We start from the raw sequence: 10,446 nt of genomic DNA, 5'->3' as shown, positions 1-10,446 counted from the left end.
TGTTGCCTCGTCCTTGCACAAAAGGACATAGTGCATAACACTTGATGGGTTCTCACACACTTCTCTCATCTCACTTTTGGTAGCAAATAGAACTAGGTTTTTCTTGTCGCTCATCGTGGAGGCACTCATTTTTGGCTTGTGGCTCTCACTCCCTTTAGGGTGGCTCACTCTCTCACTATTCTCTCCATGATGTGTGGTTGCTTGCTTGTCGGCGATCACTTGACTTGGTGACATAGGTCGTAGCACGTACTCCTTTCCCTTCATCTTGAAGCTATAGTGATTGGTACGCCCGTTGTGGATGACGCCACGGTCGAATTGCCATGGTCACCCAAGTAGGAGATGGCAAACGGACATCGGAACGACATCACACTCCAAAGAGTCTTTGTATGCTCCTATCTTGAAGGAAACTTGCACGGTGTGCTCTACTTGTATAGCACCGGAGTCGCTTAGCCATTGGACCTTGTAGGGACGAGGATGCTTCATCTTGACCAAGTGGAGCTTGGAGCATAGTTCTTCACTCGCGAAGTTATGGCAACTTCCTCCGTCGATGATGACCTTCACGGACCTTCCATTGATGCCCGCCTTGGCGTGGAAGATATGGCATCTTTGGTCTTCGTCTTGTTGATGTTGAAGTGTCAAGATTTTGGAGACAACGAGAGCGGGGCTCGAATCTTCGTCACAAAAGACTTGATCATCTTCATCCTCATTCACGCGCCGGTGCATGGCCACTTGCTCAAGGGCTTCCATTTTCTCTTCACTCATGGAGTCATAGGTGCTGTCGTCGTTGAGGATCATGGTGCGCTTGTTGGTACACTCGAAGGACTTGTGGCCTCGGCCGCCGCATGTGAAGCACTTGATGGAACTTGTCTTGATGGTCTCATCCGGTGGAGTTGTAGATGATGAAGCTCTCGGCTTGAAGTTGCTTGTAGTAGGAGGACGACTTCAGGATGTCGAAGTTTTCTTGTAACTTGACTTGTCGCCGTTGCTTGTAGAAGGTTTGGTTGAGGTAGAAGGTGTTGGAGTCGTTGAAGCTTGGTTGTTGGAGCTGTAGTTCTTGGAAGAGTACTTTGCATACTTGAAGTCATCTTGCACTTGTCGCTCCGCTTTGGTAGCTTGGTGTACTAGCTCGATAAGGTTGGAGTAAGGTTGGAAGTCGAAGATCTTCTTGATAGGATGATTGAGTCCATTCAAGAAACGTGCATAGTTTGCTCATCATCTTCCGTGACATTTGCTCGAATCATGGAAATTTCCATTTCCTTGTAGTACTCTTCAACGCTCTTTGTTCCTTGCTTGAGGAGTTGTAACTTTTTGAAGAGGTCGCGGTTGTAGTAGGTTGGCACAAAGCGCGCTCTCATGACATCCTTCATCTGATCCCAAGTTGTGATTGGTGGTTCACCTCTTGCTTCTCGGCGTTCAATGGTTTGCTCCCACCAAATGAGGACATAGTCTTGGAACTCAAGGGATGCCATGGCGATCTTCTTCTCTTCCTCATAGGTGTGCAAACGAAAGATCTTGTCAACCTTCAATGCCCATGAAAGATACTCTTCGGGGTCATTGCTTCCGGTGAACTTGGGCATAGTGAACTTGAGCTTGCCATAGCGTTGCTCTTCATTGTGTTGGGGTCAAGGGTGATGACGTCCTTGACGTGGAGGATTGTCACCCTCAACTTGGTCTAGGCGTGGAGGATTCCCATTGTCTTGTTGCTCTTGACGGACTTGTGGTTCTTGTCTAGCTTGTGGAGGAACTTGTGGGACTTGTCGGTGCAATCATGCTTGATAGTTCCTCTCTTGAACTTCATCGCAAAGTGCTTCTTCTTGCTCACGAGTATGTCGGTTGCGTGCGGCGACAGCGCGACTTGTTTCTCGGAGGGCACGTTGCACCTCAAGTGCTTGAGCTTCACGCCATTGTTGTTGTTGACGGAGAGCTTCGGCGTCTTGCTCGTCTTGGTGTTGGCGTGCTCGCTCTTCCTCGTGTTGGCTAGGCGTTGTCGTTCTTGTGCTTGCGCAAGAGTAGCTTGATTTTGGCGATGCCGATGTTCTTGCTCGCCAAGTTGTTCTTGTGGACGATTGTCGTGTAGAGGATTGCGGTTTGCTTGACGGTCTTGGTGTGTGGCTCGACGTAGAGTGTTCGATGTCGGTGTACTTGAGCCGGAGATGGTGTCGTCGGAATGTTGACTCGAGCGGCTCCGTCTTGAATATGACGAAGTGGTAGAAGAGCGGTTGACCAACAAGGCACGAATCTCACCCATTCTTGCATTACTCTCTTGTTTTTGTTCGTCGAGCTTGTTGTCGAAGTATTCTCTTGTACGTTGCTCAGAATGTCGCAAGTCGGTGGCGAGGTTGTCGATGCGGTCGCTCAATGCTTGTTGTTCTTGATGCAAAGCTCTTTGTGCGCCGAAGAGGTGGTTCTTGGTGACGTAGGTGTTCGGGTCCTTGTCTAGCTCGATGAAGAGTGGGTTGGTAGAAGTAGTTGGCCTATCCATCATTCCAAGTAATTGTGTGAGTGGGAGAAAGGGAAAAACAATACCAAATGTACCTTGACCGATGTTGAGAATGGATCAAAGATCACTCAATGATGTAACAAGGAAATAGAACAATTGGTACCGTATCTTGTCAATCTCTCACACCTACACACATAAAGCTTTTGGTGGAGCTTGGTTAGGATGGTGGACCAAATTTATGCAATTGTTAGTGAGACTCAATAATGTTGAAAAAGATTCGCAAATTTGCAAATGCAACAAGTAGACCAATAGCAAGATATGTCACACGGAAACACACACACGGATAGATAGATGGGGTCATGCAACCAAGGAATGAGCCAAAATGTGGAATCCACGAAATGCTCCTGTTGCACAACGCTAGAGAGACGCTAGCTTGATTGCACAATAGGCGGATAAGAGAATTGTGCACAACCTACTAAGCAAAATGCAATGACTTCTATCCCAAGTATGTTCTATGTATGGTGTTTCGATGATATGATCCAAGATGATCGAGTATGACAATCTTAATGTAGTATGATGCTATGGTTCTTGCTTAAAAGCTCTTTGCTTATCTTTTCCTTTTGCTTAAAAGCTGGTTTGGCTCTTTCTCTTTTGAGCTTTCTTTGGCCTCTTATGCAAAACTTCACGAACCAAGATAGCAATTGTGTATATGCGAGGACAACCTTGTGACACAAGAGATGATACCAAGATATGTATACCAATGATGTGATATATGCAATGACCACTAATGTGCACAAGTAACGTTGCCAGCAATACTCAAATGGCTAGTCTCGATAGGTAAGTGACGCGAAAATGGGCTATGGGGTTATCAATGCAATGGCAAGAATGTACAATGATGGGATACCACGATACCAAGATGATATAGAGGTTACCGTTCTTGCTTACGGTGAAGGTGTCAAAATTGTGAAGTGGTCGATGTCGATGACGAAGATGAGCGGCGGTGATGTCGTCGAACCGTCCCTAAGTAGCCGAAACACGTTAGGAAACGGAAATCGCAACTCAAATTCTCAAAGACCAAATGTGTCAAAAATTGTCGGAATTGGTAGCGGGTAAGCGATGGTGGTTGCGGAAAGTGTAGTGGTATGGGAGTGCGTATGCGGAAGTGGAAGTGGAGCGGTGGGATTGAACAAAGTTCAATTTCGTCAGGGTTCGTCGGATGTCCGGTGGTGGTCGTCGAACGTTCGGTGGCTGTCGTACGTCCGGTGCCTGGGCGATTTCGGGCACGTGATGAACTCTAGGGTTCGTGGTGCATATGTAAAAGTTCGTGCAAAATTGGACGAATTTGTGGATGAAAATGGTGGAGATGGTGGGGGAAAGATAGATCCACTCGTGTCAAAGCAAATCCATGGATCAAATCCAACAAAACTTCATCACACCAACAAATCACCAAAAAATTGGGGCTATTTTGGTGGGGAATTTTCGAAATTGGGACAAAATCAACAAAACAAGGGTAGGGGCTCCAAATTCGTGATCAACCAAGGCTCATGATACCAAGATGATGCATGGTGGAAACCCTAGGGCCGGTCTTTCACGAAATGGAGAGGATCCTACGAAGAACATGAGGGTAAAACGTGAGAGAAAGACACTCAAATCAACGAGAACAATCACACATGTGCTAGATCCATGAACATAAAGGGTGATACAAGATCCAAATGCAACAAAGGACGATACAAGAGGCGGTAGTTCTCCGTGAGGAGGTCTTGAGGGGTCTTCCTGTGAGGGGTCTTGAATCCACTTGGGGGATCTTCTCCGTAGAGGTCGTGAACTCCGATGGAGAAGGTATCAAGTGGATGAGCAAAGCTCTATCTCTCAAATGAGCTAATACTTTGCTAACCCTAATAGGAGGGAGGATGAGGAGTATATATAGTCTACGAAAGGGTACATGGGCTTCGGCCCAACACGCAGTCAACACACAGGCGTCGGACGTCCGACAGTTACCGGTCGTCCGGTGTCTCGCGGGGGCTCGGACGTCCGGTAAGTGTCGGATTTCCGACGTTTTGGCTCTGATCAGGCGGCATCGGATTTTTGGTGGGCGTCGGACGTCCGGAGTGTCGTCGTCCGGTGGCCTCCATACCTCCGATGTTTTGGTTCTGTGATGGTGGTTCCGGTCGTCCGGAGGGGCTCGGTCGTCCGGGGGCTGTAGCTTCCTGGTAGTTCCTCTTGGTCCTTGTACTTGGTGTCCTCGTTGTCTTGTCCGTTGGGTGTAGCTGTCCCGTGCCTTCCCTCCAAGTACCTGATCTCACATAGGGTCTCCGCTTGAGGTAGTAGCCATGTCTCATATGTAGAAGGTGGTAGTTCGGAGAGGAGCGAGTTCACCTTAGTTTCGATAGCCTTTGCTCGAGCTCTTGTCATTGGTCCAAGTGGTGTCGTGGGAGACGTAGGTAGGTCCCTGGGGATGACCGTGGGATGCTCCGCATCATCCTCCCTCCGCCCGCCGGTGGAGGAGTGGCACAAGGAGCAGGCGTGGAAGCACAGCGCGTTGTCCCGTGGCTCCGGCCAGCACGCATGGACCAACTTTGACCACCTCCACCGGATCTTCGATCCCGCGATCCAGCGCCTCCGGGCGGCGGAGCGTGCTTGGTTCAACGAGAAGGACGCGGCCGTCACAGGGGATGAAGCTGCAGCGGTGTGGGTGCCGGCGTTGAGGGAGGAGTACGACCTCGCCTTCGTGCTCTCCAACTCCCACATGGAGCACCACCTCAGTGTTGGCAACTCCGGTGATGGTGATGACGAGTAGATCTAGTTTAATTTTTGTTTTATACTAGTATGACCTATGTTTTAAGTATGAACTCCGGTGATGTTTAAGTATGAACTGTGTTTTTAGTTTGCAATCCGGTGATGTTTTAAGTATGAACTCCAGTGATGTTTTAAGCGGCGTGAACTGCTAGTTTGAATATGTCGTATGTGTTTCAGTTTGTTTGCGGGATCTGTCATATGTCTCGACATCCGTCGTACCATAAATTCCGTTTACGGGATACCGTAAATGAGATTTACAGGACAACGGTTTGCGGGATCCGCTAGAGATGCTCTTACACACTAGGCAGAGGAATCGCTGGAAGCAGAACGGCCAGACATCCGGCACCTGCTGTCACCGATTGTGTGACCTCCGACTTGAACGTGTCAAGTAGGCAAGTTAAGCTAGGTAAGCTGGGCATCGTCAAAGATGACCGCGTTATGGTGCTTCCAAATGAACAAAGCCGCCAGCACCCTATACCCATCAACCTTTCAGATTCTGTAGTAGATGCTTTTGGCCAAACTGAACCCAGCTGTTAAGTTTGGGCCTCCCTGTGGCACTTTGCACACATGATACTATTTACTACCCAAGATGTACAGTTGAGCTGAGGCGATACGCGTGCCGTGGCATCATCATGTACTAGTAGAAGACAAGGGACGGAAGGTGATGAAAGGCGTGCGGGCATTGATTCGATTGGTCAAACTGAAACGTGGTCAGTTCACAGCTCAAATCAGGTCAGTTTGAACGGCACTGTAGGGATCGCCTGAACGAATAAAAAGCCGCCCCTCTGCCCCAAAAGAAAGAGCAACAAACAGCGCCACCACGCCGCCCCTGCTGCTGCTGCTGCTAGCTTAGGATCAGTCCAATCAATCACTCTCCAGTGACATCGATGGACACCTCCAGAAACTGTTTTTGTTTGTTTGTTTTGACCTCCTCCTCCCCTCCTCCTTTAGGGCAATCCCCAAAAAGCCAACAAATATTCGATTAAGATTGTCCGGATATTGTTTGGCCTCCAACTCCACGCATTAAATGTTCACAAAATGGTTTGGATGTTGAAAATCCTACGGACTGTTCTCAAAACGGGGGAGGAGGCGCTGCCATGGGGGTGTTTTCCTTCTTGGAGGCGCTGCCATGGCCTTTATCTCCGCCTCTCTTCGAACTCACAAAAAACCCTAGGCCCGGATCTTCGGACCGGACGACGACGCCCTTCTTCTTCATGAAGGCGACATCTTGATCGCTCGTGGCGTTTCCGTGGATGGCTTTGGTGATGTTGAACGTCTCGTTGGTTTTGGCTTGCCTCTCTAGTTTGGAGTTTCGTGGGTTTACTTGTGTTGTCTTTTCTGTTTGGACCGAGACCGAGCATCCTCTTTCTCTCTGCTCTGGCATCATGTTCATGCTTTCTTGTGTTCGTGTCATTTGTTGTATTCTTCATTGTTCTCATTCTCTTTACTTCTATCAATGAAAAGATATGCAATCTTTGCGTATTTACAACCCGTCTTCCACTTATCTCTTTCTTCTTTGGGTTCGTCTGATACATTCAGATTTGAGGGACACGGTTGGGATGGCCGAGTTGTCCACGGACACGTCCGAACGCATCCATGGTGTCCGCTCGGTGATTGCCGTTGGAGATGCCCTCGCACCACGACCCCCATCTCTCTCTCTCTCCCCAGCATGCAGCCATGACTGAATTAAGGACTTGTTGATGTATGATGTGTCTATCCATTTATGTGCATCGCGGACCTGTCAGGCTGCTGCTCACCTTTAGCATGCATGCATGGCGCAAGTAGGAGTACTGAGGCAGCAGCATGCAGCGGATCAATTGCTACGGAGTGCTTTGCTTGTCATGTCATGCATGTGGAGGCGCGCGCGCACACACACACCATGAGGCATGAACCAAGCAAGCATGCATCAACAGGCACAGAAGCTGCAGGCAGCCAGAAGAAAAAAGTCACTGGTCTTTCCATAGATTAGGACAGCTACACAAGGCAGCACAGCACAGCATTGAGGTCGATTCTACTACACTACGCCTCTACCAAGGCCGGACCGAGGGCCCCTACCACGACCATGTGTGTGTGTGTGTGGCTTTGCAGCCAGGCCAACACACATACACATACACAGAGAGAGAGAGAGCTCGCATATGACATGAGGCATGGTTGCACTCCCCAAGAAAGAAAGGCTGGGCTAGATAGATACCCGGCCAGTAGTAGCAGAGGCTGTGGGCTGTGGCGGTACTAGATAGATACCAGTAGTAGACATGGAGGGCATGCAGTAGAGGAGGTATAGGTGATGAGGAGGAGACAGGAGGACATGTAATTACAGTGCCAAAAGACAGAGCTTGCTGGCTTGCTTGCACCGAAGTCACAGTGCCAAAAGCCTCTTCCCTCCCTCCTATGGTTGGTGCCGTCGTTTCAATGCAAACACACATTGTCCAACGGAGGCTCCTCTACACTAGAGCACACAGTAGAGCTGTGGAGTGCAGTATACAGGGCAGATACACACTGCCTGCGTATGTGTATGTGCATGGACCATGACCAGCACAGTAGCTACCACTCTATATATATCTTCTCCTGCCAAGCCAAGCCAAGCCAAGCCCCTTTGAACCTGCCTCCCTCTCTCCCTCTCTCTCTCTCCGGTAGCTCGTATACCATTGTGCTTCTGCACCAGCTCGGTAGCTCTACTCTGGAGCACCGGTCTACCACTCACCTCTCTTCACCGGCCGGCCAGGGCAACAGCTAGAGGAGGTATGCATGCATGCATGCATGGACACATTTACGCTGATGCTTGTTCATCATCATGTACTAATCAGTTCAGTTCATCCTCATGCACTAATCAGTTCAGTTTACGATGATGATATGTTTTCTTGATAAGCTAATGAACGATGGTCAGTGGCGGTGGTGGTGGTAGGTAGGGAGACATGGTGACCAAGCGCCTCCAGGAAAGCGGCTCGCCGAAGCAAGCTCGTCCTGTCGCCACCGACAGCGCCAACGGCCCGCTGATGCTGCTCCGTCTGCGGGAGCACTGCTGCCGCGAGCACCACCCGGCTGCCTCGCCCGCTGGCCCGCTGGCGCTCACGCTCGGCGCCCCGGCGGCGACTGCCGACGACGTCTGCCGCCGGTGTTGCTGCGCGCGCGACGAGGACGCGGACGCGCCGGCTCTGGCGCCTGGGGTTATGCCGTCCGTGGACTCGGTGCTGCGTGGCTCCCGGTACCTGAGGCCCGTGCAGGAGCTGCTGCGCGACGCGGTCTCCGCCGTCGTCGGCGGGGACGACGACGACGAGAGCGCTGGGGGAGGCAGCGAAGACGAGGCGGCCGGCGAACAGGCTCTCCGAGAGATCCGTCTGCGGGCGGCAGCGACGCGCCGCCGCGGGATCCAAGCCAGGAGCGACGGCGGCGCCGGCGCGGTGCATGCCAAGCTCCTCGGCCTTCTCAGCGAGGTCAGTCCGCACTATTCCATTGCATTATCAGCTAGTGATATAATCTGTCTCTTCTTCCCTCGGCTAGCTAACCCCATGGCCATGGCGGCTAATCGACTTCTCGCAGCTGGAGGGCCGGCAGGAGCACTACTTCCAGGAGCTGAGCCGCGTGGCCTCGTCCTTCGAGCCGGCGCTGGGGCCCGCCGCGACGGCCGGGTACACGTCGCTCATGTCGCGGGCCATGACGCGCCACTTCGGGAACCTGCGCCGCGCCATCCTCCGCAAGCTCGCCGCCGTCATCACAAGGCCGGCGCCGGCGCCGAGGGCGACGCTGTGGGCGAACGATGACAGCGAGGAGGAGGAGGAGGACGAAGACGACGACGAGTACGACCCCGCGCAGACGGAGGACGTGGTGAGCCGGCTGGTCCGGCGGACGAAGCAGGCCGCGGCGGCGCGGGCGGCGGAGCAGGTGTGCAAGCCGCTGAGGGGCCTGCCGGAGGGGTCGGTGGCCGTGCTCCGGGCCTGGCTCTTCAACCATTTCCTAGATCCGTGAGTGCCCACCCTAGCTGCTTAGCACTAACAAAGCTCTGTCTGCCATGCATCCCGACATAGTATAACCTATAAACTTTTGACGCTCCTTCCATTTCAAAATAATTAAAGTTTTAGATTTGTCCTTCGTTAAGTTTGACCGAGTTTATACAAAAATATACCAACATCTATACAATAAATTTGCTTCACTAGATTCATTATGAAATATCTGTATGTGTAGATCTTAGCACATTTTTTCGAATAGACTTGGTCAAAATTCAAACAGATTGGCTTAATTAGGACAATCCTAAAATTTGGGTTATTTTGGAACGAAGGGATATTTGTAGATATTAAAAATTTTCTCAATAACCTTGGTCAAATTCAAATATAGACAAGTTTTGACCTTTAAAAAATCAATACACCTTATGTTTCGGAACAGTCGAGTACGGTCGTTGAAAAACATTTAGATTCAAAAAAGCATCACTCGAAACATGAAGATATTGAGATTCAGTAATTGAAAGTAGCATTCGAGACATCCAAAGCTAGTTGACAGACACTCGGCTGTGTGTGTTTTGCTGCAACGTGAAGCAGGTACCCCAGCGACAGCGAGAAGCTGAGGCTGGCCGTGAGCACGGGGTTAACCAGAAGACAGATATCCAACTGGTTCATCAACGCGCGGGTGCGGCTGTGGAAGCCCATGGTCGAGGAGATGTACGCCGACGAGTTCTCCGACGTCTCCTCCAGGGACGACGACGCGGCGCCCTCTCAATGAGCTGAGCACACCTCCTTCCTTGGGACGGACGCAAGATTCAGTTTTCCTTGGCCGGAGATGGGTCGATCTTCCGTCAACTTAACCCGAATTTTTCCTTTTTGATGTGATCTTTCTTCGGTCAGTTCCATGTGTTTTTTGGTCTAGTAGCGATTCATGGGACTGTTCATCGTGTTGCTGTTTGTAGTTGGGTAGTGAAGCTCTTTTTGCCAGAGCTTGAGTGAGTGACAGCCAGGCTATCGCCACGGCGCCCTACTTGATGATGAAATCCATCTTTACCCTGGAGATTCTACGGCATGTAATGTCACTTGTGATTCCAGCTGTTTGAGATGAGATGTCTCTAGTTCAACTGACACCAATGCCTTCCTCGAACAAAAAACTGACAGCATTACCAGCAAACTAAACTGCTAACTGGTTATTATGACCTAAATTCAGCTTAATCATGTATCTTTTTGAAACTGGGGACAGGATCTGGTGCTTACTCTGCTACCCCGGGCAGCGAT

The 10,446-nt window shown here is 50.6% G+C and overlaps 1 protein-coding gene across 4 annotated transcripts; it reads left to right on the top strand.

The window, feature by feature from the left end:
• Positions 1-7,802: 7,802 nt before the first annotated feature.
• On the top strand, positions 7,803-10,233 carry LOC123095681 (BEL1-like homeodomain protein 3). 4 transcript variants are annotated; one of them, XM_044517225.1, is made up of 4 exons: positions 7,803-8,039; positions 8,139-8,667; positions 8,774-9,195; positions 9,763-10,233. In XM_044517225.1, the coding sequence occupies exons 2-4, from the start codon at positions 8,149-8,151 to the stop codon at positions 9,944-9,946; spliced, it is 1,125 nt and encodes a 374-aa protein (XP_044373160.1). In that variant the 5' UTR covers positions 7,803-8,039; positions 8,139-8,148; the 3' UTR covers positions 9,947-10,233. The 4 variants fall into 4 exon arrangements, with proteins under 4 accessions (XP_044373160.1, XP_044373159.1, XP_044373158.1 ...); XM_044517224.1 differs by having other exon boundaries at positions 7,804-7,975; positions 8,121-8,667; XM_044517223.1 differs by having other exon boundaries at positions 7,806-7,975.
• The last annotated feature ends 213 nt before the right edge of the window (positions 10,234-10,446 follow it).

Source organism: Triticum aestivum, chromosome 4D (genome assembly GCF_018294505.1).
Source record: "Triticum aestivum cultivar Chinese Spring chromosome 4D, IWGSC CS RefSeq v2.1, whole genome shotgun sequence".
Taxonomy (NCBI): domain Eukaryota; kingdom Viridiplantae; phylum Streptophyta; class Magnoliopsida; order Poales; family Poaceae; genus Triticum; species Triticum aestivum.
This window is presented reverse-complemented; position numbering and strand designations above follow the sequence as displayed.

Excerpts from the sequence above, each read along its gene's own strand:
- LOC123095681 (XM_044517225.1), top strand. The coding sequence starts at position 8,149 with ATGGTGACCAAGCGCCTCCAGGAAAGCGGCTCGCCGAAGCAAGCTCGT. Across the intron at positions 8,668-8,773 it reads TCCTCGGCCTTCTCAGCGAG|CTGGAGGGCCGGCAGGAGCA; the intron begins GTCAGTCCGCAC and ends GACTTCTCGCAG. Across the intron at positions 9,196-9,762 it reads TTCAACCATTTCCTAGATCC|CAGGTACCCCAGCGACAGCG; the intron begins GTGAGTGCCCAC and ends TGCAACGTGAAG.